At 34.5% G+C, this 26,372-nt stretch overlaps 3 protein-coding genes and 1 long non-coding RNA gene across 12 annotated transcripts; 2 read left to right on the top strand and 2 right to left on the bottom strand.

Annotated features, from left to right (window-relative positions):
• The first annotated feature begins 1,412 nt into the window (after nt 1-1,412).
• On the top strand, nt 1,413-2,842 carry LOC112326594 (uncharacterized). The gene is made up of 2 exons (XR_008058480.1): nt 1,413-1,659; nt 1,953-2,842. It is a non-coding gene; the product is annotated as an uncharacterized LOC112326594 (long non-coding RNA).
• A 5,086-nt stretch (nt 2,843-7,928) lies between these two features.
• Nucleotides 7,929-14,011, top strand: LOC7459525 (transcription factor PIF1). 9 transcript variants are annotated; one of them, XR_002980486.2, is made up of 9 exons: nt 7,929-8,438; nt 8,528-9,335; nt 10,329-10,427; nt 10,526-10,591; nt 10,690-10,755; nt 11,886-12,269; nt 12,551-12,583; nt 12,752-12,830; nt 13,609-13,770. XR_002980486.2 is itself a non-coding variant. In XM_024595588.2 (8 exons), the coding sequence occupies exons 1-8, from the start codon at nt 8,347-8,349 to the stop codon at nt 13,120-13,122; spliced, it is 1,716 nt and encodes a 571-aa protein (XP_024451356.2). In that variant the 5' UTR covers nt 7,929-8,346; the 3' UTR covers nt 13,123-13,770. The 9 variants fall into 9 exon arrangements, 5 of the variants coding, with proteins under 5 accessions (XP_024451356.2, XP_052306581.1, XP_024451357.1 ...); XR_002980487.2 differs by having other exon boundaries at nt 13,606-13,770; XR_008058556.1 differs by having other exon boundaries at nt 13,489-13,770.
• Nucleotides 14,012-15,359: 1,348 nt separating this feature from the next.
• Nucleotides 15,360-18,448, bottom strand: LOC7459524 (uncharacterized). The gene is made up of 7 exons (XM_006386835.3): nt 18,212-18,448; nt 18,080-18,111; nt 17,456-17,497; nt 17,075-17,161; nt 15,776-15,864; nt 15,655-15,705; nt 15,360-15,556 (listed from the first exon to the last, which is right to left on the bottom strand). The coding sequence occupies exons 1-7, from the start codon at nt 18,286-18,288 to the stop codon at nt 15,533-15,535; spliced, it is 402 nt and encodes a 133-aa protein (XP_006386897.1). The 5' UTR covers nt 18,289-18,448; the 3' UTR covers nt 15,360-15,532.
• Nucleotides 18,449-20,644: 2,196 nt separating this feature from the next.
• LOC7459523 (26S proteasome regulatory subunit 4 homolog A) lies at nt 20,645-24,843 on the bottom strand. Its single transcript, XM_002301793.4, has 6 exons — nt 24,294-24,843; nt 23,130-23,375; nt 22,363-22,532; nt 22,041-22,257; nt 21,724-21,864; nt 20,645-20,900 (listed from the first exon to the last, which is right to left on the bottom strand). The coding sequence occupies exons 1-6, from the start codon at nt 24,774-24,776 to the stop codon at nt 20,817-20,819; spliced, it is 1,341 nt and encodes a 446-aa protein (XP_002301829.1). The 5' UTR covers nt 24,777-24,843; the 3' UTR covers nt 20,645-20,816.
• Between the last annotated feature and the right edge of the window lie 1,529 nt (nt 24,844-26,372).

Here is a 26,372-nt window from a genome sequence, read left to right as displayed (position 1 = left end):
ATACCTGTGTAATCGTGTAATTTTGTCCTGCTGATCCTTTTCTGCATATGTTCTCTGCTTCTACTAGCCCTGGTTACTGGCTAGGAATCCATGGCAAAAACTGTCATCCTTGACAGCAAGTCCATCGCCAAGGATGAGAACAGATGAAAGAACATGGCATGCAGTAACAATAATGGCTGTAGAGAATGCCAGGCCCACAACTTTGAAATGCTGATTTGATCTGGTAAAATAAGATACGATGTACACAGGATTCGATTCTTTACTTGGAAAAGGTCGTGGATGCGGCCTGGCAAAAGGGCAAGAAGCCACTCCTCGAACATGTTGTAGTGTGAAGCAACATGGAGTGCTGGTCTCTGTTTCACACCTTGGGATACAAGCAAGAGAGCAAGATAGAGGGGATGCTTTAAATTATAATTGCATACACTGTCATTCAAGAATGAGTGAATTGGAAGGGGACAGGGAGGTTCTGTTTGGTGAGTTGTGTCTTCAATGATTAACCATCCACTGTCAGTTTTGGCATTAAAAATAGATATCCCCGAGCTGCAACTTGCAAAGGGTTATCATCTGGGTTTCCTTTCTTGAGCCCTTCCTCTTAACTTTCTCATTTAACACTACAACCACTATAATGGGTTCTAATTACAAGCCGGCACTTGTAGCCGCTTCCCAATTAAGGATATGTGCTGTGCGGAGTGATGAATAAGAGGAAGAACGGATATGAAGAGGAGAGAAGATGGATCTTACTATCCATTGACGTGTGAGTCAATCCATCTAAATTGAAACTACTGTAAAATAACAAGTAATTGAAGGGCATGAACCAATCCATTCAGATTGAAAGGATTGAGAATTATAAACAAGGGAGGATTTGGAGGGATCCCTCTAAATCATTCATGGAGTTCTTATGCTTCTTGCTAAACGATGAATGAACTCTGTCTCTCCTCCACGATTCATTCCTTCCCTCTTGATCTCTCTTGAGGAACAAAGTGTAAGTCTTATGCGTCAACATTTATTTTATCTTAAATTAGTGTAGCACAACCATTTGAAGAAAACTAGTAGCACTCAGGGATGGAGCTTAGGTTTTGGCCCAAAGGTGGGACAAATTCACCAGCAGACTAGCCATACCCTTGGATGGTAACACTCACTCCTGAGTCACCTAACTCGAACCCGGGGCTACGTCCAACTCATGAAACCACACAGGGATCCCATGCGCCCTGTTCAGCCCATGCTACACGGGTTGTCCTCGGTCAAAGATAAGTCAAGTCTTCATCAATCATGGTTATTTAAAATACGTATTAACTCGTAAAATCGGACCCGATTTTACAAGTCAAAACACATAAAACGTGTAAAATCGATCAAACCCGGTTAAACTCGTAAAAAACAGTAAAAACGTAACGTTTTCACGAGTTAACCAAAAGTTTCAACAAATGCAGAAATTTTGAAATGCCCTCTGACTCAACAGTCTTTTTCCACCCCCACCCCACCCGTGACTCACTGACCAACACTCCACAGTCCACAGACACTCCACATTCAACAGTCCACTCCAGTTACTCCATAGTCAAGACTTCGTCCCCGTCTCCCACTCTCCCCGACTCCCTTCCCCTTTTCCCAGTAGATTAAAAAAGCACTTTCCCCCCGATCCGGAGCGTTCTTGGCGAGATGAAAGTAAGAATTTATTCCTAATCCCAAGCTTTGTTTTTTCTGTCTAATGGTGGTGATTAGAGACAAAAATTATCTAGGTATTCTGTGAATCTGTGTTTATCTTCTGGGTATTCTACTATTAATTGGTTTGCTTCTGGGCATTTTCTCGGAGGGTAATTATCTGTGTTTATCTTACTACTGCTAGTAATTTTTTACTTCTGTGTTGTAATTTCTGGTAATTTTTTGCTTATGTGTGTTGTAATTACTTGTAATGTTCACCTATGCTCTGTTTGATCTTGCTTGCTATGGTGTTGCAGAGTCTGCAATTCTGCATAGACAACGAAGCAACGAAGCATTCCAGGATTGCTGGTGTAACCGTGTAAGATTATCTTTAACTAAGCTTCTTAATTATATGAAATTTTGAGAGAAAACTGAATGTGAAGGGAATTTAGGTGTAATTTATCTAAGTATTCTGTGAATTTAGGTGTAAGATTGCTGGTTCTCAATGTTTTAAGGTTTTTTATATTTTGCATTTAATTCTCCAGAGAAAACTGCAAGCGTTAGTAGTAATTTATTCCTAATGTCTTTTGCAGTACTTCTGTTGAATGAATATAACCTAGCACTTGATAAGTTCCTGATGTGTGAATTAAAACCATATTTGATTAGAGTTGGATAGGTGGAGAGGATGATAATTTGGAAAGTTTGAGCTTTTGAGGGAGTTTATACATGCTCATATATAGCCATGGCCACCATTGTTGACACTTGAGGAGATTGGATTAGAAGAGTGGAAAATGTTCATCAGACCCCATTAGTTTAGTAATATGGAATAAAACACCAGTTTTCTGTGTTGATAAGATAATATTTTTTTTTTGTTGAATCTATGCATCTATGCTTAATATAGAATAAAATACAGTGCTTTGTAATTCAAATTGTGCTTAATACAAATTGTGAATCCTTTAGATGGTAATGATTTTGATGACTGTTTTAGGAATAATGAGGGAGATAAAGGTAAAGAGGGTGTGTTTAGTTTACATGACACACCTACAAATTGTTTGTTTTAGGTTTGTTAACTTTTAGTTATTGAAATTCTATGACATGTATGAATTTTTATTTCAATTATGTATTTTAAGATGTTTGGATATTTGTATTGTTAAAATATTTTACTTGCGATTTTACGATTTTAGTTAAAATATTTTACTTGTAGTTTTACGATTTTTAGTTAAAAATTTTTACTTGTGGTTTTACAATTTTACGATTCGAGTTTACGAGTTGAGTTTATATTGTATGTTCCGTGTCGTGTCAAAAAAGCGTTTTTGACAACCTTGTCATCAATCAAACTATCAATGTGGTAAGATGTCATCAGCTTTGACGATTAGTTTTTAGGCATGGATCCGCTTTAAAAGCATGTTTGGTTTAAAAAATTAAATTAATATTTTTTTAGAATTTTTAACGATTTTAATATAATGGTATTAAAAATAAAAAAATCTAATTTTTTTAATGCATTATTAAAAAAAAACATTTTTGAAAAGTATTATGCGTCGTAATAATACCAGACACATACGAAACACTATTTACATTTTAAGTTTGTTTTTGCGTTTTTGAAAACTTTTAATTTTTTTTTACCTTAAATTATATTTTTTAATGTTTAGTATCATTTTAATGTGATAATATCAAAAATAAATTTATAAAAATATTATTTTAATATATTTTTAAATAAAAAACATTTAAAAAAACAATCATTACTTATTATTAAAAAAAAAAAACTAATCAAACTTATGAGTTGGGTTTGTAGTTTGTACCATTTACATTTTGAGCAGCCTAATGAGTTGGAGTAATAATAAGCTGCAGATTGCTTACATTAAGAATCCCCCTCATCATTAGATATGTCCCATTTCTAATCATACTCAAAACATTTTTAAATAATTCAACTATCATTTAATTAATTAAATAATTAATTTATCGGATCCACTAATGTCACACTACGTTTACCTAACCCATGAGAATTTTTTGAGAAACCCGCTATTAAAAAATATAAATTTTTCTTGATGTTGAAAAAAAAAAACGAGGGAGTGAGCAATTTTGGAAGTGGAATGAGAACACTACAAAACGCATCTAGTTATAATGAAAAGCATTGGAACTTGACGGCAGCCAATTTACAAATACTACTACTTACCTGTGGCCTTGGACTAAGCTCATGCGGGACTGGCTCGTCTGCCCGCCCATTCCCTCGAGCCAAGAAGTCGTTTGGTGATGATGTATATGGCTAGTTAGTGTCTTTTTCTTTATTTTCAATTGAGGAATGCTACATGTATGATAAGAAAACACTTGAATAAGCTTTTAAATATATATATATATATATATATATATATATATATATATATATATATATATATATAATGAAATATTAGATTAGTGGAATTTATAAGTGATATTTTTGGTTTTTGATTTGATGTTAACGAGTGTTCTCGGATTAGTTTACGTGATTATTAGATTAAATTATTTTCAATAACGTCAAGACGCAATCCTCACATCGTCTTGTTGGGTTAGAAAAATAAATCTTTTTAGGTGTTGATCACAAAATTTAAACCTTAAAATTCAAGAAAATATGTGTATTTCATTAACCATCTAGTTAACTCTTTGAGGTTAACTACCATAAAAATATTAAAAAATGCTGAAGGAATATTTCATTGAGGTTTAGAAAAAAAACTTATTGGTATTTGAATTGCCAATATAATTTGTAATGAAAATTGTTGTTATCAAGTTTTTCATCAGAAATTATTGTTAAGTAGGAAATTAAAATACTGACGGATTTATAATTGAATGCCAAACCTTTTGTAATATTATTGTTACATTAAGTAATGATATTAACATACATGTGATAGATATCCCATGTTAAGATTATTATTTGTTATATTTTCTTGATATTTAGCATTATTATTTCTAAGATAAATGAAAATTTAATGTAATCTTCTCTTATAATAGATTTTTTTAACGTTCGAAATCTTCACAAATTGTTTTTATCTCATACCTTCTTTATAAATACAAATGTCTCATTACCACTAGATAAAAAAATATATATTGTTCATTATTATTTTTTCATTGCTAATACTATTTATTTGTATAATTTTCTTTTCTTTAAAGAAAAGAAAAGGCAAAAAAAGAAGATAAGTGGGGGCACACCCGCATGGAACCGCTAATGTCGGCTAACCGGCCAACATGGCACGCTAAGTCCTTGCCACGTTTGCACGCCTTACGAAGCAAAAACTTAATGGCGTGCTGCCTCGTTGTTATATTTTTATCAACTCTCATGTTTCTACTTTGGCTATATATATTGGTAGCATAAATATTTTTAAGAAATTTGGTGAAATAACGTCCATCAATTTTTTTTAAAATAATATAATTAGTGTTTATTAGAGTTTCAAAAAGAACGATATAAAAAAGTTATGATTAAAAAACATGATATTAAATAATTATCTCGTTTTCCAATTAAGATTTTATATATATATATATATATATAAATTGACATTAAAAAGAAAAATTAAGGTTTAATTTTGATTGTTCTTTACTTTTGATGGAATCTATAACTATCAAAATTATATATTTTAACACTAAAACTCATAAAATTATTTTTATTTTTCGTATAGTTTATGTTATTAGAATCAATAATCAAGAAATATCTAAGATTTTCATTCAAAGATTTTGTCAAAAACCGATTTTGTTTTTACCAAAATCATTTTTTTTATCACACTTGAGAAACTAACTAGATTTTATCTTTGAATTTTTAATTAAATTAGCTGTGTTTTCAACTTCAACCAGTTAAAATCCTGGAATTAAATGATAAAATGATAAACATTATATATATATATATATATATATATATATATATATATATATATATTTCAATAAAAAAAAATTGTGATAACGATAGCTATTAACTTTAATACTCTTTTGAATTTTTTATTAGTGCTAAATGATTGGAAGTTGACCTCCAGCTATTTAACTAATTAATTTTGAAAAGTTTTATTATTTAATTAATCGCACGCCAAATGGGATCGTTTTTAACTAGAAAATGACAATTAACGGTTTAACTGCACGTCTAGTCTTGTTAACGTCTACTTTTTGCCTAAAGAACTTTTGACGTGAAAAGTGCCCATCCACTTTGAAAAGGGTAGGAGAGCATATAATCTATTGTTCATATTAACCTCCGATCTCCTTGCTAACTTTCCGTTTGATCATCACATTTTCCAGATGCACTCTAGCCCTTCCACGTTGCCATAACCATAGATATAAAACCTTGATAGGTTCGGTGAATTGACCCGAGATCTATATAACATGTCGACGTACAACTTAATTGGGCCAAGTTCGTTTTCAAATCAAGTCGAGAGTTGACCTGACAAGTTATCTCATGACTTGATTAATTTTGTCAAATATAAATGAAACCTAATCGGATTAATTTTAAGATTTTTTTTATTTTTATCAAAAACTAACATTATTTTCCTTAAAAGAATTTTTTTTTCTAAAGAAATTCAAAAAACATCATTTTAATTTCAGAATATATCTAGATTGATTGGTTGTTAAGGGTGTGTTTGTTTTTAACGTAGCTTTTGTGGTTGTGATTTGAAAAAAGTAAGTTTAGAAAAAGTATTTTTAGCTGTAGTTAGTTGGATTTAAATACGTATTTGGTAAAAATTGTGGTTGAAGTCTATATATAGTAAAAAACATGTATAAAATATTTAGATAAAATATTTAGATTTTTTTAAAAACAGTAAAAAGAAGACCATTAAGAAATACTTATGAAACTCAATTAAAAAAATATATAAAAACTACTGTATAAAACCTGGATTTTTAACTCAATTTTTTAATGAATCATTCGGTATAAAACTTAATTTTTTGCTATAACAAACATGCTATTGTATTTATTTCACCGCTAATATAAAAGCTAAGGAAAAACAAACACATAACGAGCAGCGAAAAATCCTGTCTTGACCTGAACTGCAGGAGGGAGGGGGGTGGGGTTGACGAATCAACAAGGTGGTTAAAGAACAAAAAAAGATAAAATTGTACCGAGGTGAATTTTAGTCTAAACATGGGTACTTGGACTCAAAACCCTAGGTAGCAACAAATTGTCTGTCTGCAGCACTGGAGATCGGCAGGGGCACCAGAATACTTGGCATCTATCTGTTGACAAAACTAGGAATATGACAGGGGCAACACTACCACTAGATCGCAGCTAAGTTTCTAGTATTGGATAAAACAAGGTTGCATTTACTGCAAGCCCTGTTGAGCTCATGCTGCGTATGAATGAATGGCCCCAGATGGCCTCATCCTGAGTTAAAAACAGAGCCTCGGGAAAGAAGAAACAAAAAAATCTCGTCCCTTTTTTTTATCTTCATAGTGTGCTCGGAGTCCTATACACCATATGTGTGTCAGAGAGAGAGAGAGAGAGAGAGAGAGAGAGAGACCTTATCTTCAGCACAAACAGTCGAAAAATTCATGAGCCAGCACGAGCAGCCAACAGAAAATCCGTAAAAGGAAAAGAAACTTCCCCATTTCCAATTTCTACTCAGGCTCTCAAGTAGATAACAACCATGTTTATCCTCAAAAATACCATGTTTATCCTCAAAACCTGTGTCATTGAGTTGTTGCATCAACTTAAATGTTATTTATCAATTTATATTTATTATTTTTTATCTAAACCAATAGTTTTCTTTTAAATATTATTTAATTTAAACATCATCAGATTTAAATCGAGTCACAAATCAAATCATCAAAATTATTCAAGTTTAGTAGAGTCAGGATGAAAACCATTCAAATTAAATTCAATTTATGCTAAATCATAGATTATGTGTTTGTTGGGTTAATCCATTCTGGATCATTAAGTTGTTAGATCAACTTAAAGGTTATCAGTCAATTTATATTTTATTATTTTTGTTTAAAGCAATGGTTTTTTTAAAAAAATATTACTTAATTTAAACCTAGTCAAGTTTAAATTAGGTCACAAATCAAATCAAATCCTCAAGATCATTTAAGTTTAGTAGGGTGAGTATCAAAACCGATTCAAATTAAATTCAAACCATGCTAGATCATGGATTATGTGTTTGTTGAGTTAATCTACTAAGTTTTATCAAGTTTAATATCAATCAAAACCCATATAGTCATTTAGATTTGATCGAGCCAACATCAAAATCTATTCAAATTAAAACCTATCTAGATCAAGTTTTGGATCACAAGCTTGTTGGGTAAATCTATCAAAAAGACCCATTTTAATATCATTCAAGTGACGGATCAATCCACTGGATCACTGATCGGGTGATTATGATCAAAACTAACATATTTGCCGAGTAAATTAACCTATCCAAACTAGGTTTAATAACCATGCACACATCCATAAATACAATTTCACCGAAACGTGTCTAGAGCATCGGCAAGAAAAAATTATATGTGAAAAAAGAGAAAACAAGCTGTAGCTCTAATAATCTGTTAGTTACAGCAGTCCAGACATGTTTAAGCAGCAGCAGCAGCGACAAGCGGGTGCTGTTGCCTTTAGTGGCAGTACTTGACAATTGTGTCCATGATTTTGCCAACTGACCAATTATCTCCATAACAATATTATCGCTATTTATTTCACAGTTGAGTCTGTTGGTTAAAGCACTAGTCACCTTGCATCTCTCGCATCTCCTCCATAGCAGCTGCTAAGAAAAGAAAGACACCATGAATCCTTATGTTCCTGATTTTGAAATGGACGATGATTACTCTCTCCCACCTCCTCCTTCAACCCATACTCGCCCCAGAAAACCAGCCATGTAATTCCCTTTTCTTTTCTTTTAAATCCATGCTCACTTTGATTATTATGTGATTTGATGAAGTGATTTGCGTGCTTGATGAAGTGCAGGCAGGAAGAAGAGATCATGGAGCTACTATGGCAGAACGGCCAAGTAGTGATGCATAGTCAAAGATCTCAAAAGAAATCATCTCCTCCACCGTCCGAGTTGGATGATGCGGTGCTCCCAGCTGATCAATTACCTGGTACTAAAGAGATCCGATCATCACATGATCAACAACAAGAACATCACCATCTTTTTATGCAAGAAGATGAGATGGCTTCTTGGCTTAATCATCCTCTAAACGACACCAATTTCGACCATGATTTCTGCGCCGATTTGCTATATCCTCCGACAGCTTCCACCGCTTCCATCACCAGGGAAGCTGCTGTCACCAACGCCGCTGCGTCTACTGTTCGAGGTGCGACTCAGAGAATGGAAGCTAGGAGTTATCCGGCGGTATCGGCGCCGAGGCCGCCGATACCGCCTGTGAGGAGAGCGGAGGTGGTGCAGAACTTCGCGTACTTCTCGAGGCACCGAGCGGGAGGAGTTTCGGAATCTGGACGGTCTAATTCGAAGAGCGTGGTGAGGGAATCGACGGTTGTTGACTCGTGTGAGACTCCAACAGCGAGAATTTCGGAGACGGCGTTTGCTAGAAGTGCGGATAACACGTGTGGGACCATTAACGGCGCTGCTGTAGCAGGCACGGTTTCTAGTGCTCCCTCAAGTAATAGAGAGACGATGACGAATCCTTGTGAGATGACCTCCACGTCATCACCTGGTTGCTCGAGTGCTAGCGCTGAGCTGCCGGCTCTGATGTCTCCAGTGGAAGACCGGAAGCGGAAGGGAAGAGAAGAGGAAGCTGAGTGTCATAGCGAGGTAAATGAGTCAATCTTTTGTTAATTACCGAGTTAAATACCATATTAAGTATGTTTAATGTTTTATTATTAAATCATTATTAAAAAATAATAACAAATTAGGCAATATTATCATGTCCTTGGCTATCGTGCGCCGAGTAAGTGACGTTGGTAAACGTGAGCACGTTTTTTTTCCTTCCGGATTTTCTTTACTTTTTAAAAAAACAAAAAAAAAACAAAAAAAATGGGTTGAATTGAATGTTTGTATGATATTGTTGTGAGAGTTGTTTTTTTAAATATTTTTTTATTTAAAAATATATTAAAATAATATTTTTTTATTTTTTTAAATTTATTTTTGATATATGTTAATATGATTTGAAAATAAAAAAAATAATTTAAAGTAAAAAATTAAAAAATATTTAATTTTTTTAAAAAATATTTTTAAAAAATAAAAACAAACATACATGTACTGATAGAAATTTGATAGGATAAGGTTTTGCATCCATCTACGAACGTCAAATATCCTTATCTCATGATTGAGTGAACAATGGTGTTTTGTATGTTATGTGGTTGAAGATGCTTTTAAATAGATTATAATTTTAAAAATTATTTTGTTTTGATTGTTTAAATCTGTTTTTCATCGTAAAAACTCGAGTTAAAAAAAACTATAATTTGTACAGTTTATTGCAATAAGCATTACAATGGCACATGGTAATCAACCTCAGTCAGTAGCAATCAGGCAGAAAACCCAAAACAGTGCAGGTGCTCTAGAATGGCAAAATTTGTACAGGAACTCGAGCTGCGTGATTATTGAATTGTGTTTGTGCCATTTTGATGCTTTAAAACTCCAACTCGATAGACAGCTCGAAACCTCTTCAGGGTAGAAGAGATGCCGCAAATCCACTAAAGGTCTTTTAGATAAAGGAAGCGTGCATGTATAGAGTGGTATTGCATTTCATCATTTCTTTCTTCCATTAGTCTTTAATATGATCTCCCTTTTCTTTTTCCCTTCAAGGATGCTGAGTTTGAATCTGCTGATGCAAAGAAACGAATTCGTGGATCAATGTCTTCGAAGAGATCTCGTGCAGCAGAAGTTCACAACCTATCAGAAAGGGTTTGTACTGCTACTACTATTGTCGAATTGTTGATGAAATATTGGTTGCTTTCCATGTGGTCGGCGTCCTTAAACGAAGTGACCCTACATTCTTGCAGAGACGCCGAGATCGGATCAATGAAAAGATGAGGGCTTTGCAAGAGCTCATACCTCGTTGCAACAAGGTTCTCTCATCTTGCTGAAGATCAATTTTTATGTATCGCACTTCACCTCGTTTATCTGCCCCTTATAATGAGTTTTCTCCTCGCTTTCCAATTTTCAGTCGGACAAAGCTTCTATGTTAGATGAGGCAATTGAGTACCTGAAATCGCTTCAGTTGCAAGTACAGGTGTATATTTCCTATCTTATGTTTCATTGGGGTTTCCTTAGATAAACTGACTATGTCAAATGGTTTGAAAGAATGGTTAGGGTTTGAAATAACTCTGCATCCAATAAACTGTTGAGTTAGCACAATTGATGGTTCTATATTATTGGATGATGGTATCTAGATGAGTTGTTTGTACTGCATTCGAGTAAGTTATCCTGTTCTTGCATTCTCTGCATTACATGTTTCTATGGACACATATCATATGCCATGAATATGGGACTACAAGTTCCTGCATTCAGAATGCCTTACTCAACTCCATTTTCCAAATGGATCCTTGAAAGTTGAGAGGATATGTATAAATCGTAATGACCTGCCAATGAAGGTGATTAGAATCATGCATTAACTATTTGTCAAAACTTGCCAAGCTTGCAATGCAAGGTTGCTCTATTTGTCAGTTTGGTGTTTATGTTGGGATGGATGGTGGATTCGACATCTATTTCTAAAGCCCTTCTGATTTATTTATTTATTTTTGGGTTTGGGGAAGGGGGTGGGGGGTGGTGTCTTCGGCAAATAGGAGGAGAGAGTGTGAGTTCAATATTTTCCACACAGCAACGTTGTCTTCTGTTCGCGTGCTCGAGAATTATTAACACAATATCTCTCCCTCTCCCAGGGATTATGTCATAGTGAAATTAATGAAGAAAAAGTATGCCAAATTCCATGATCTGGTGAAATTTTGAAAAACCCAGGGGTTCGGTCCAATTTAAATTTAGAAAGACTGCATTTCTTTTTAAGAAGAAACTAAAGTGTGATCTTAGTTAAACACACCACCATTGATCTTGCCTTGTAGATATGGTTTCCCTAAGTTTTTGTTTTCCTCAGCAATAAGTATTAGGTGGTTTCTAGGGTAGTAATTTTAAGACGGCAATGACAACATGTTCTCTCAGGGAAAAAAGAGTGTTGTCTCTGCAGGATGGGCTTCTCATAATTTTTATGGTATCTTTCGGCTCTCGATAGTTTATAATTCATAGATAAAATTGTCTATTTTATTTTTGCATGCATATCCATGGTATGCCTGCCTTAAAATTTGACTGATACAATCTGAGCTCATGCATTAGATACAGCTAGCATTAGATTCTGATTATTTTTTGCAGATGATGTCTATGGGATGCAGCATGGTCCCCATGATGTTTCCTGGCTTCCAGCAGTACATGCCGCCAATGGGGATAGGGATGGGCATGGGCATGGAAATGGGATTGAGTCGGCCAATGATGCCATTTCCCAATATTTTGGCGGGTGCACCCTCAGCAACACCAGCTGCAGCAGCTCATTTGGTCCCTAGGTTCCCTGTGCCGCCCTTTCATGTGCCCCCCATCCCTGCTCCTGATCCATCCAGAGTCCAACCAACCAACCAGGTAGATCCTATGCTAGGCTCACCAGGTCAACAGAATCCAAACCAACCACGAGTCCCAAATTTTGTTGATCCATATCAGCACTATCTTGGCCTCTACCAGATGCATTTACCAGGAGTACCACGGGTATATATACACTTATTCTTTTTAAGCTTCTCATTTTACATCAACTTAACAAGAGCTTTTATGTGTTTATATCTTTGTTCACCATTCCATTATCACTTCTTGACAAGAAATTGCCAAGCTTTCAGTTGTTTCATGTTTGATCGTGGGTGGTCTTTATTGCAAGCAAAATGCAAATAAACATACACAAGGAAGATTTGCATCCATTTATGTTCTGGCGCGACTTCATTTTTTGACATATTAGATTTTCAATTATAGTTTTTTGAAGAGTTTTTGTTTTTCAGGCCTGAGCTTGTTACTTCATGGACATGTCTGGGGTGGGGATACAAACTTTTCAAATCGTTTTTTTTCCCCAATCAATCATATTGTTTTATGTTCTGAGTTAATCGCAAGCTCAGGGTCAATTTAATCGAAGCCACCCCATCATCATTTTGTTTTAGAAGCTCTGGTTGTTACCATGTTGATAAGCCCGCTTTTGTCTGCAGAACCAAGCTATGGCTCAGCCAAGTACCAGCAAGCCAAGTACTAGTCGAGTAGCTGAGAATCCTGGCAATCACCAGTCAGGTAAGATGCTCTATCATATATCTATCTTCTTACGATCACCATTGGATATGATATAGAAATAAATAAACGGAATAAGTTGAGATAGGAATGTATGTGTTGGTGTCACAGTGCTGTTTTTGGCTTGTGACCGTTGTGTCATGTCTTGGATGGCTTAATTGGTTCTCTTTTAGGTTGTGATGGGGAAAAAATGGCTCAAGCTTTTCCTTCAAGTCAGGCTAAAAAACAGGAGTGGAAAATGGGGAAAGGAATAAATGGAGTTATGCTACGTGGGTGTCCACCTCTATCTCAATAGAGCCCTTCTCAAAAGTTGTGCTAACGCGACTGAAATACAGGATTTCTCCTATTCTGTCACCAATTTTCTTTTCCTTCCCCCCCCCCCCCCCCTTTCCCTCTTTTCTCTTCACTATTCCTCCCACCAATCAAAGCCAAATGATATGGATTTACTACTCGGTTCTGCATGTTCTCTTTTATATTGAATGATATGTGTTGAAGTTATACTTAAAGATCATGGAATAGATTCAATTCAGGAGTTGCATGAAAGGATCACTCTTGGTGAGATTCTGAATGTTGTCAACCTTTTCCTGAATCGACATGATATGCTGATAATAGAATCCCTAGTTGGCTAATGATTAACAACTCACGGCACTACATTTTGTAGCTGGTCTTGGCCTCTCAGATTGGTAGTGCGTTATGGTATCAGTTGTGTCTATGGATTGCTTGTGGACTGCCCCTCCTCGAGAACATATGTAGTAATGACGGTGCTTCTTGTGCTTAGCAGGTTGAAGTTTTTCCCGATTACCTTGGAAGGCTCTTGCCTGTTGAGTTTTGTAGTGTAAGAGAGCAACATTGGAGAGAGCTGTTTTTTTTCCAACTGTCTAATACAACCATAACACAGCTAACATGTAATTATTACACTCTAATAGAATCCAATTTTCTCTAATCTTTTTTACTTCTGTTCTCTCTTATGTTAACATTTTTATTTACTCAAAACCAGTGAAATATGGTGGATGATAGAACATGATGAATACCAAGCCTAATTAAGGGGGCTCACAACCTCTTGAACAGAGAGATGAAGCCTTGAATCCAGGCTGGTGACGCTGAACTGGCTTTCCCATACATAATTTTTCTGCTGTCAACTTGTGTTATGAAAAGAACAGGACATGTCTCTTCATATTCCTGAGCTGAAAATCTCAACCTGTGAATAAAGTAAAGAAGTTGAAAAGAGATTTTTTATTGAAGTTATTAATCTCGACGTGAATTAAAGCCTCGGGCTAGGGGGTTAACTCGGACCAATCAAAACAATATTATTTTTTTTATTTTAAAAAAAATTCAAATAACATGATTTTTTACAGGATCACGAAGTCATTCGAGTTTGACCTGTCTATTTTTTTATTATTATTAATGTGGGTGTCGGGGCCAGCTTGCGCGTATCTCGACTAATCCCACGGATCCTGAAAGTAACGACCATGTAAGTCTCAAGTCGCCATTATATTAACAATTACAGGGCTCGAACCTGAGATCATAGAAGAATCAAACTCCTTGGTTTCAAGCTCTTACTACTAAGCCACCTACTAAATGATTTAACTTGCCTACTTTTGATTCCACAAGAGGGAGCCACTTAGGTATGCTTTTGGAGATTCACCTCAAGAATCCAGGTCCATTAGTTGCTTTCAAGAGAGACTTATCAAGTTTTGATTCATTGAACACTTTGCCATACAAGATATCATGTATCAGAATGGAATAATTTGTGTGATCATAAACCCTCGAACCATGGAGTCCAGACAAGTGATGTTGTGGACCAAAACTTGTTGTCTAATGCTATTTTCCCTTAGGTCTCCTAGGATATGCCTTTGTGTGAAATCTGCCAGGGTTACTTTTCCTTGTCAGAAGAGATCTCAACGTCTGATACAAGGAATGCTTTGCTTGCTCATACAGGATAGGGAAGTTTAACCTATATATCAATGGGAGCATGCACCATCACATCCTCTGTTTCTTTATGTTGGTGAGGATTTTGTGAACGATATTTCTCATCACTAGTAAATTCCAACTACAATATGACACAAGGGACAACAAGGTGATGGAAGAAGTGAATCATCACATAAAGGCTGTTAAGGAAAAATAAATACATAATTAAAACTTCTTTTTAAAATATAATATTTCATAAAAAAAAACTGGTTTTTTGGTTTAGAAAACACATTCTACAAATTCTCTTTAATATTCTTCTATAAGTTTTTCACTGCTTTTTAAATGAAAAAAATGTGAAAAAATAGATATTTTTTAGCAATATAAAATATTAAAATTACTTTTTTAACATTTTTATATTTAGTTAGTGTCAGAAATTTACTTTTTATAATAATTTATAAAGATTTTTTTTTTTGAGTTACAATATAATTTTCTTTTTCATGATAATTTTTACTTATAAAAAAAAATAGTTGTAATCTCTATGTATTTTTTAAGTGAAAAAACTCATCTTCGTTTTTAATAAATGAACATGTTTTTTAATTTTTCATTAGATAAGGCGAAGAAAACTGGAAAAGGAAAATAATTTTACATTGCTAAACACATCCGTAAGTTTCTCAAAACTCTGGAAACGGTTGAACGGGCTCAAAGATTATAGCGCAAAATATTCCAGGCCCACATCATACAGAATGTCGAATTTCTTTCAAGCCATGTCTTCCGCTTCTGTCTACGAATGCTGGCAGTCATGAACCAATAGCAGACAGAATCTGGGAACAGAGAAAAAGCAGTGCAACATCATTATCAACAAGTATTCACCATTATAGCTCTGAATGTTAAACTCTAATTGGCAATATAAGGTAGCTACCTTGTCAGTGAAAATGCGGAATACATCAACTCCCATAGCTACGTCGAGTTCCTATCCAGAGGAAACAACAGATTTTAACAGGACATCTTCCTCTCATTTAAGTGGAAATCAGAGTACTTACACTTTCTGGGTCCGTGGAACAATCGATCTTATGTATGAGCTTTTGAAGGCTCTCGTCCATCAAATCATTACGAATTTCGCTGGAAGAAGCTGCATGCCAAAGAAGACAATGATTCATTCCTTGTAGAAGAGCATCTTACCAGTCACGGTTTCAGGAGTTAAAATATTAGGACCCAGTAATGCTCCTAACCCTGACCAGTTATCTTAATCAGACAACATCGAACTTCTGTCGTATAACATGTGTGTCGAGATAAAAGAATCTTGTATTCCCAAATAATTTATTATGTCACTAGGCAATTGACAATTATAAATGAAGTAACACATAACAAAGACATTCAACTAACAAATTACAAGAGAAAATATGCCAACACGATTAGTCATTCATTGCACTGCACACTACGCTAATTAATGACCAAACTTATACATCAATGGTAGAAGAGACCAAGATGTCTCAATGGGAACAGGATCAGAGTTGTTTTAACAAGGAGCTGCGGGACAAGATATAAACAGCGTGAGCCAGAAAACTTGGGATAATTTTTTTGTCAATTAACAAACAGGCAGAGCCCTCACACATATAGTGGTAGTTTAAATGCCTCAAGTATAAATTGTAATAGCAGAAACAAGAAACATGTTCACCTATTTGGTTCACAAGTACTTTAGAGTGGTTCCTAGAGTAGCCTTTCCACTTCTTCTTGCTTTCATTAACTCATCATCTCATTGCCATGTTTTAGATGCAATAAATCTCCTTAAGCCAAGGTATTTGTTATTTTAATGCCCTGTTATTTTATTTTACAGTTAAGCAGCACTTTGACAAGGTACAGAGCTTAGTGCAATGCTCCCATTTCCTTTAGGTTTTACCATGTTTTGGATTTGAGAATTTTATATAATGCTGAAACAAAGAAAGGCTTACAAGGAGCAAACCTCACACATAGTTGTGAATGCTTTCTATTTTAATTTACAAAATGATGACTGCAAATCATTCTCATTGGGAACCAATGGCATTTGGCAAGAACTATTTTTCTGAATTTGCATCCTAGTCGCTCTGAATTTGCTTCTTTTTACCATGTTTTTATAAGTTTGATACTTATTGACCTAGACATCAGTATAAAATCCATGCTACTATAACTTCAAGAGCCTCTATATTGCTTGAAAAATGGAGAAATTGAGGGGAAATAAAAGGCAGTCACTTTCCTCAGCGTTTAAAAGCTTCTTTACAAAAGATGTGACAGTAAGTGCAAATTATCTCTCCTACAAAGAAATATTAAAAGTATCACCTTCAACAATAGTCACAAGAACATACCTATAGACTCTAGTTGCAACTTTAGCAGCACCTCGCCCGGTTCATCAACTTTAACTGGCCTTTTTTCCACCACTTTCACATCAGCAACTGACAAATTCAAAGTAAAACAAAATTCCAAATATAAACTTCTAAGATAAAATCTTGAATTAAGTATCATATAACAATGAAGTTCCTTGAGCTGAAAGGACATTAACAGTTATATTCTGTTCTGTTAAAAGTTTTAATCGTTATAGAGCTACAAGCAGCCTACAGAGTATATAAGGAGGTGGCAAGGAGAAACGAACCATGTAATTAAAAAAACACATCACAAAGTTGCAAGAACATGAAGTACAGCACTGAATCACATCATCCATCAACATTCATCGAGGAACAAAATCTTACCTGGCTTTTCCTCCACAGATACTGGTATTGCACAAGGGGTTTCTGCACCATTCATTTAAAACTCACATTAGTCCATGTACCAGATACCATTCCACTTCCAACAATAGCAGTATGACAAATATGTGATACAATAAACTCTGGTCAGCTTTACCTAAATCTAAACTAGACCAGAAGCCTCAACCTCTGAAAGGTTTTCTTTCCCCTCTGAATTATAAAATGATGAGTTTTTCTTCAAACCTCATGTGTACAAAAGTTTCCAACAACATCCTCACAAATCAGTAAACGAGCACCACTATTACTGCAAAAAAACAAACTTCATTGCCCCCACCACCTAATATTTTCTATGTTCATATTCCGTGCCCCGGTCTGTAAAATCAAAAGAAAGCCTAGCATCCCCTGATAGCAACTTTGTGTTCTGCCTCTAATTATTCTAGTTATCATCCATCCCAAATAAACTCCAAAAAAGCATGCTTCATATCTTCTCCATTCTTCTAACAATCATAAATACATAAATTGATAATTCACCTGGGATTTCGAATATATTTCCAAGCATGATACTTCTTCAAGTTCAAGATATTGAAAGAAAGAAAGAAAAATAAGATAAAACAATAAAAAAGAAAATACCTTTATGTTTGGTGAAGCAGACAAGAGAACAGCTGCAAAAAAGAAAAACACGAATTCCATCAAAAGATAAAGAAAAGTTGTATCCTGTCCAAAAGAAAACAGCAAGCCAATGAGTCTGGTTTTGTTGCTTACTATGGAACACGACAAGAAGGGCACTTGTACTTAGATTCAGCTTCATGACAGACTTGGCACTTGTGCTTGGTTCCCATCAAGCTGTTTCTTCTGTGTTTTTCTTCCTTCTTCTTTAAGCTCTCGCTAAACTGTGAAATAATAGCTATGGCGGCCCTGAGAGGCTGAGACGCTTCACCGACCACCGATTCTCTGTGGGACTCCTCTTTGCTGCGGTAGCTTTTTGGGGTTCAATACGATGAATTTGTGATGGTTTATAAGCGTTGTCTTCTTCTTTAAACTTTAGTCCCTGTATTCTTCGAAGGTTTTTGATTGAGTTCCGATACTTTGTTTTGATTTGATTGAGTCCTTGTATGTTTTGCAATTCTTATGATCCTTCTATAAGAGTTCATTGTTATTCAATATTACTAGGCAAGGCTGGTTTACATGTTAAAAAGATCAATTTAATTTTTATTTAAAAAAATAAAAAAAATATTCTTTTAATAAAAAAATTTCAACAAATTGATGGTCAAGCTTTGCAGAGTCAAGCCTAAATTGACTAGATTAGCTGAGTTATTATTATTTTTTTAATCTAGACCGAATTTAGGTTTTGAATTTACCCATTATTAAACCAGTCTAGTTTTAAAATAATAATTTAAAAAAAACAGAAAATAAAAAGAAGACGAAGAAAGGTATCTTTTATTTTTATTACCTTATATTTTTCTTAATCATTCATACCATGTTTAAAAAAAGAGGTGGACAGTGATTTAAAAAAAAATATTCATAAATGTATTGTTAATTTTATATCCATGTTTAAATTAAAAATGGTTAATGTTTGATGAAATTTTTTTAGTAATTAATTTTTAAAGACTTATATAAATTTATCATAACTATCAATCATTAAATCTTGGAATAATTCAATTTATTTCTCTAATTTTTTTACTTAAATCTAGTTTAAAAATCATCTTATATGATTAAAAATGAAACAAATTAATATGATTATAATAATTTCATCACATTCAAAGCTAATCTTTTAAAAATAATTCTAAACAATCAATTAAGAAAAGAAAAGAAAAAACTAACAAAACAGTGCCTGAAAATTAGTTCTTAAAAGTGCATACAGGAAAATACTTCCATTGATGGATGGATCAATTAACCCTAATTTCTATCTTAGTGTTATTGGCCGCCGGCGCCGCCTCTTACTGCCGCTGGGTATGGATGTATTTGGTCATCATCAATAATCCCAAAGGTTAAAAAGAGAAGGCATCATAAAAGGCCATGGAATGAAGCATTCAAGAAATTGGTGAAGCATCAATAGTTTCTCGATGATCTCAGGTTCGAGTCCTGTGGTTATTAATATGATGATCACTGGAGGCATACATAGTCGTTAACTTCAGAGCCCGTGGTATTAATCGATGTGCGCACAAACTGGCCCGGACACTCACATTAATAAAAAAAAAGTTCCAGGACATCGCAAGCGTTACCTAACAGTAAAATGCCTGTTGATCCCAAAATCGTTTATGGTTTGAAATATTTTTTATTTAGAAATATATTATAATAATATTTTTTTTATTTTTAAAAAATATTTTTAATATTAATATATTAAAACATCTAAAAATATAAAACAATTAATTTTAAAAAAAAGATTAAAACTTTTAAAAAATACAAATTCAAACTCTTTATTAAACACCGTTAAAAAGATAAGTGGATATACACCATGGGTTTGAATTGTTATTAAACCTGCGCACCCATTACTATTTGAATTGTTATTAAACCTCCCATGCGCAGTGGCCTGACTTATTTAAAATATCCATAATTTAAAATCTAATCTAAATTAAATTTTAATTTGAACCAAAATAAATAATTAACTTCGTTGATTTAACAAATAAAATAATTTGTACCTTGATTTATCCCATAAAATCCAATTCAAATACAATTATGTCAATACTAAATATTTTTTTCTAAAAAAAAAGTAAAGGATTTGATAAAAAAAATAATTTATAAAATTTACTCAATAATCCATCAAGCCCCTTTTAAAGTCAATGGATATAGCAAGTATGGTTTAAATGGAGATTGAGATATCAATCCGTAATTACAGTTTAAAATAAATAAATTTTTTTTTAAAAAAAAAACTATAAATTATAGCTTTTTTTTCTTCCATAAAATTTCAAGAGTTTTCATTAAATCTCGTAAGATTATGATATATATTAATTAACTTTAGAACAAAACGCAAACAACACCAAGCCGGGCCAAAGCATGTTCATCAACCGTCCCAGTTCATAATACAGATCCCTATTTTAAAGGTCTGCCAGAAACCAAGTGGCTCGTTTAGCAAGTTACCAAGAAAGCAAACTCTTTTTGGTGTGGCATTCACAAGTCATAACAGCTGCTGTCATACAACGGGGCGGATGCCAAGAATTTCCTTGGTTTTAACTACTTAAATTGGAGATCGCAAAATAAATTTAAGGTGTTTCCCAATTAGAATTTCATCATTTCTTCATACAAAGGCAGACAACCTTGTATTCTCGAGTCTAGGAACAAATAATCGAACTCGAACTTACAATAAACAATCCAAAAACAGAAAACCACGGCTAGAATGGACTTCCCAGGTGATACGACAACAATATCATCACATGTAGAGTCCTTCAGGCACCCCTTCTTTCTTCTTGAACATCACCTTTTCCTTGGCCTTCTTGAAGTCGGTATGTGTCACCTGCAGGGCAGAATTTTAGATCATGACCACCTGGAAAACCATCCGATATACACATATCTAGACACAGGCACAACTTCAAAAACTACCTTAAAAAACATTAAAAAATTAAGTTCCCTCATTAAAGAAGGCCAGAAGCTAGTAGCAGCACTTACAGGGACAGGGTGTCACTGCAGACCATGTTTTTCAGCCTTGAGGCCAGCTGAATGTATGTGGTTCAAAGTTCAAACTAATAAAAAGCAAACAAATAGTGGCAGGAGCACTGCGGTGGGGGTTGATGAGTAGGGTGTGTGTATATATATATATTTTTTATTTTATTTTTTTTCAGTTCATGGGGAGGGTTCCAAATGAGCCTTGGGCTACACAATGGGGGGGAGCAATCCCCCATTACATAACAGTAATAATGAAGGAAATTGGAGTCATTGGGATTCGAACATGCTTCACCAGAGGAAGCTATCGGATACAGAACTGCTAGTCTAAGCCTGCTTGTGAGAAGGGTGGTTGATAATACTCCTAGCAAAGTCTTACTAGATGGTTTGACAATATCTCAAATAGGAGCTACAAGCCCACTGCCAAAGGGATGTCATACAAATCCCATCAGAGACTGCTGCTCAAGTGGGCAATGGGATGAAGCTTCCGTACCTTAAAGCTCCCAGAAAAATGAATGAGGTATTTTTATCTAGATCCTTTTCTATTCAAGCGCTACATGTCAAAGTGTGTGACTTTAGCTTGACTAAACTTCTATTGAGGAACAATCTAAATCTTGACCAAGAGAAATCCAAATACTCTCACTAACAAAAGTTCAGGAAATCAAAATGTGGCTCACCTTCATGCGCCGCTCTCGTAAAGCAAGCAATCCAGCTTCAGTGCATATTGCCTTTATATCTGCTCCAGAGAACTCATCCTTGGTCATAACAAATTCTTCTAAGTTGACATCATCAGCTAATGTCATTCTTGCTGTGTGTATCTACAATCCACATATTGACATTAATTGTAAAAGCAAGCTTGACAGATTCAATGATAAAAAAAGCAAAGCGATAAGACATAAGATCACAAACAATCAAAAGGAATGGCTTCCAAATGCTATTTCACATGATCAAGCTAATCTCCAAATGCTATTTCACACGATCAAGCCATGCATACCTGGAAGATACGCCTCCTTGTTTTGATATCAGGAAGAGGGAATTCAATCTTCCTATCAATCCGACCAGGCCGAAGCAAAGCAGGATCAAGGCTTTCAATTCGGTTGGTTGCAAGAATCACTTTAACATCTCCTCTTGAATCAAAACCATCTAACTGGTTCAGTAGTTCCAACATGGTCCTCTGAATTTCACGTTCACCGCCTGAATGGGCATCATACCTGTAAGACATATTAAAGCAGAAACATTTCAAATCACATCAGTAAGAACATAAATATTTTATTTATTCCCTCTTTATGAGTAAACTGTAAATTTTACTAACTCACCTCTTTGTACCAACAGCATCAATTTCATCAATGAAGACAATAGATGGAGAGAGATCATCAGCAACTCTGAAAAGCTCCCTCACTAGTTTTGGGCCATCTCCCAAGTACTTTTGAATCAATTCACTTCCAACAACACGTAAGAAAGTTGCTGATGTTGAATTAGCCACTGCCTGGAAACCACCAAGGCTTATGAAGTCAGTTTTAGTTTGGTCAGCTTATATAAAATTGTAATGCCATTCCATTACAGAGAAATTAACAGAAAAAATATAAATTTTCTCCCACTTTTGATAAGATAGCTATCCTCCATGTAAAAACCATATAAACGTTCAGCACTTCAATAGAACAACCCCATCAAGGCACAAAAACCATCTAAATGCTTACGTGTATGCTTTCAACAAGAAATTTACTGCATCGAATGAAAAATACCAGGAATATTAGAGTAGAAACATAAGTCACTGATTTTGCAAGCATGAAATTCTCTCTGGTCATTATGAACAAAGCAAAAATTTATGTGATGCGAGTTAAACTTGGCAATGATTGCTTGATGTCGAAATACATTAAACTAACGTAGTTATCTGATAAGCAGTTTCTAGGTTTAAAATCAATGAAATTAGTGTTTACTTGGGCTTTCAAAAAGAGACACAGCAACAAAAGCCAACTATAAAAGCAAATAATTTGGTGAAAAATCTCCATGTTGGATTCAGACTCAGGTCAAAGATGACATCAAGAAGTGCAACAGTGCAATGGAAAATATTTTGATTACACACCTTTGCAAGCAAGGTCTTGCCAGTCCCAGGCTCTCCATACAAAATAACTCCCTTAGGAGGCTTAATACCAATATCTTCATATAATTCAGGATGAGTCAGTGGGAGCTCAACTGCTTCTTTGATTTCCTGGATCTGGGCATCCAGACCACCTATGTCAGCATAAGATTCTAATGGAGCCTTCTCCACCTTCATCACAGATACCATTGGATCAACTTCATCTTGAAGAAGCCCAACAACAGATAGAACCTGTCAAGAAGTCACGAAGCATCCAAGTTATAATCGAAATCATTCTCATAAATGAGATATATCAATTGACATGAAAACTTTAATAAGGAAACAAATTAAATTACAATTTCTTTAAAGAAAACATGCATAATTTGGCATGAGACAAACAACATAACCCATATGGCCTGCATCCAGCCAATAATTACATACTCCACAAGAACCTGAATAATCATATTGCATACATTGTGAAATCTTTAATGCTAATTTTTCCAGACCACTTGCAATCCACAGTATTGCATTATGTTGCACCAGACTTAAAGCTATGATTTTAGAAGAAGCTACATTTGCAAAGAAAGATAGTATATGATCAAGCTGGGCGAGAGGTTGATAATGCTGTTGTAAGCATCCATCATGTCATACACAAAAGCAAAAACCTTGACTTCCAAATCTATTAAGATCATAATAATGGTATAAGATAATGCTCATTGCTTTGGATTCCGTTCAACACTCATCACAGCAGACATTCCCAGTTCACAACAGCACTTAAGGATCCAGCAAGCAAGACTATACCCCTCAATTCAATTCAAATACCACAAAACACAAACCCATCACCAACCCAAACCTAGATTATCAGTTTCTTACTGCACCTTGGACCAAAGAACTAGTTACTGCTCTAGTCTGAAATCAGGAAACCCATATTAATCATGTTCAAAACCTAAGCAACTCATAAAACCACACAATTCAAAACCAACAAAATTAAAAACAACCAAACCTACAAACCCCTAATCTCAAAAAAGAAAAAACATACAAACCCTCACATTACAATCTCCAAAAAAAAAAAACATCACACTTGAACTAGCAACTACAATCCAAAACCCTAAAAGCTTCAAATTTTCCAAAAAAAGAAGGAAAATCAAGAAAGATAAACCCCAAGATTACCTTATTATGCATCAAGATAGCACAACCAGGCTCGAGTTGATCCTTATCAACAAAAGACAAAATCCCAACATAGTACTCAGGTCCAACCGAAGAGGAAACGATGGCATGATTCTCATCAATCAACTCCTCCAAATTTCCCACACTCATAGGCGAACCTCTCAAATCATCAACCTTGGATCTATCCTCCTCAGCTTTCTCTTCTTGTGGCTTCAACCTCTCTTGATTTGCCACAAACTCTTCTTCCATCAACAAATAATCCTTGATTCGCTCCATTTTCAGCAGTCTCAACTTACACTTAGTATGCGGCGTTACCGTGGGCAGCCGTGCAGCCGCCTCCGGCCCTTTCTGCTTCCGCTGCTTTCGGCCCACCCGCGCTGGTGGCGCCGCCGGCTCAAATTTCTTGTCTTTCTTGTCGCTTCCATCTTGTTTTCTGTCTCCTGGTAGCCCTTGCCGATTCAGACCGCCCGATGGTCCCTGACCCATGTTTCGATTTTCTTGATTTTTGTTGCAAGACACAGAGAGAGAGACGTAGAGTGTTCTATTAAAGAAGAGAGGAGTTTGGCTTTGGGGGCAAGTCAAGTGGTGTCACTCTCTCTCACTCTCTCTGTCTTGAGGTTTGGGCCCTTGGCCTTAATTATTTTTAGGCCCGTGAGTCTAGGCCCAAATAGTTAGAAATATTTTGTTTTCCTGAAGTTTCAAATTAAAGGATACAAGCATACTTTTAAGACCCGGCCCGGTTTAAGGCCCGAGTTCCGGGTTTTGACCTGGTCGGCCGGTTCAATTTTTTTCTAAAAAAATCAAAACGACGTCGTTTTAGTAAAAAAACAAAAAAAATAAAAGTCAACGGATTTGCAACCGGATCTTGATCGGGTCTAGTTGGGTCAATCGGGTAGCCGGGTCAGCCAGGTCGCACTGGGTTTTTTCTTCTCCTGTTCTTTCTTCAACCCGGCCTAGTTTCAGCCTCAGATCGGTCAAGTTTCTAGTCAACCCGTTAAACCAGGCCGAATTTCAAAACTATAGATAGAAGGTTCTCATCTCCTTGAATCATAAAATTCGTACAATTATTATTATCAATTTTTTAAAGGATATAAAGTTCTCATCACATTGAATGAGACTTAAAAATGATTTTACTGTAATTTTAATTTATCATTTTAATGAAATTCTTCCCGGTTTAAAATTTGTGCATATCCATTAATCTCTTGTATTAAAAAGTTTGATTTAGTCAAAATAAATAAATTGTTCAGATTTAATTTTATATGAGCGTAAAAAAATGTACAAATGTTATGAACGTGTTTATTAATATAAAAAATAAATTATGTGGAGTTGATAACAACTTATAAAAATATTATTTGACTTAAAAAAAATTAAGATGATATATTTATTTTAAAAAAATTAAGATAACAACATATTAAATTGACCTGGATCAAATTAGGTTAAGCTGTTAAATCCGCAACCCAAATTATAAAACCGTGATAAATTCATGGAGAGCAAATCAAAACAAATTATAAAACTTAATTTTCAATCAACTTAATATTGAAGGATAAAATTTAAAAAATAATAATTTGATTTAACTCAAATTAACTCACCAAATTCACGACTTGAGTCATAAGAACACGATATACAACCCTATTAAAAGCAAATTAAAATAAATTACAAAGCTCAATTCTAAATAAATCTAATATTAAAAAAATAAAATTATATATATTATTTTAGTGAATAGTAATTTATAAAGAATTAAGAATAAATTAACCTTTTCTTTTAGTTTTTTTTAAATAAATATAGGATGATAGCATAAGAAGTAACGATTTGGTTATTAATACTTCCATATGACAATGAAATGATAAAGAAAACAAAAGCAAGAAAGAAAGATTATCCTTCTTCGTTAAAATATCTTATTGCATTTTAAATGGGGTTGGCTAAAATTTGAAAGTTATTTTTATTTATTTTTAGATTATTTTAATATATTGATATCGAAAATAATTTTTTTAAAATAATAATAAAATATTATTTTAATAAATTTTCTAATAAAAAACACTTTAAAAAAACCCTTATAAAAACATTTCAGCTAACACATTCAAT

The sequence above is a fragment of the Populus trichocarpa genome, chromosome 2 (assembly GCF_000002775.5).
Source record: "Populus trichocarpa isolate Nisqually-1 chromosome 2, P.trichocarpa_v4.1, whole genome shotgun sequence".
Classification (NCBI taxonomy): Eukaryota; Viridiplantae; Streptophyta; class Magnoliopsida; order Malpighiales; family Salicaceae; genus Populus; species Populus trichocarpa.
The sequence above is the reverse complement of the archived record's forward strand: the minus strand, read 5'-3'. Positions and strand labels throughout refer to the sequence as shown.

Bases quoted from the DNA above. Each gene is read 5' to 3' on its own strand.
- LOC7459525 (XM_024595588.2), top strand. From the start codon at position 8,347: ATGAATCCTTATGTTCCTGATTTTGAAATGGACGATGATTACTCTCTC. The intron at 9,336-10,328 runs GTAAATGAGTCA...TTTCCCTTCAAG, and splicing joins AAGCTGAGTGTCATAGCGAG to GATGCTGAGTTTGAATCTGC. The intron at 10,428-10,525 runs GTTTGTACTGCT...ACATTCTTGCAG, and splicing joins TTCACAACCTATCAGAAAGG to AGACGCCGAGATCGGATCAA.
- LOC7459524 (XM_006386835.3), bottom strand. From the start codon at position 18,288: ATGGGAACCAAGCACAAGTGCCAAGTCTGTCATGAAGCTGAATCTAAG. The intron at 17,498-18,079 runs GTATTTTCTTTT...TGAATGGTGCAG, and splicing joins CTGCTTCACCAAACATAAAG to AAACCCCTTGTGCAATACCA. The intron at 17,162-17,455 runs GTAAGATTTTGT...TGAATTTGTCAG, and splicing joins ATCTGTGGAGGAAAAGCCAG to TTGCTGATGTGAAAGTGGTG.
- LOC7459523 (XM_002301793.4), bottom strand. From the start codon at position 24,776: ATGGGTCAGGGACCATCGGGCGGTCTGAATCGGCAAGGGCTACCAGGA. The intron at 22,533-23,129 runs GTGTGTAATCAA...GGTGGTTTCCAG, and splicing joins GCAAGACCTTGCTTGCAAAG to GCAGTGGCTAATTCAACATC. The intron at 22,258-22,362 runs GTGAGTTAGTAA...TATGTCTTACAG, and splicing joins GATGCTGTTGGTACAAAGAG to GTATGATGCCCATTCAGGCG.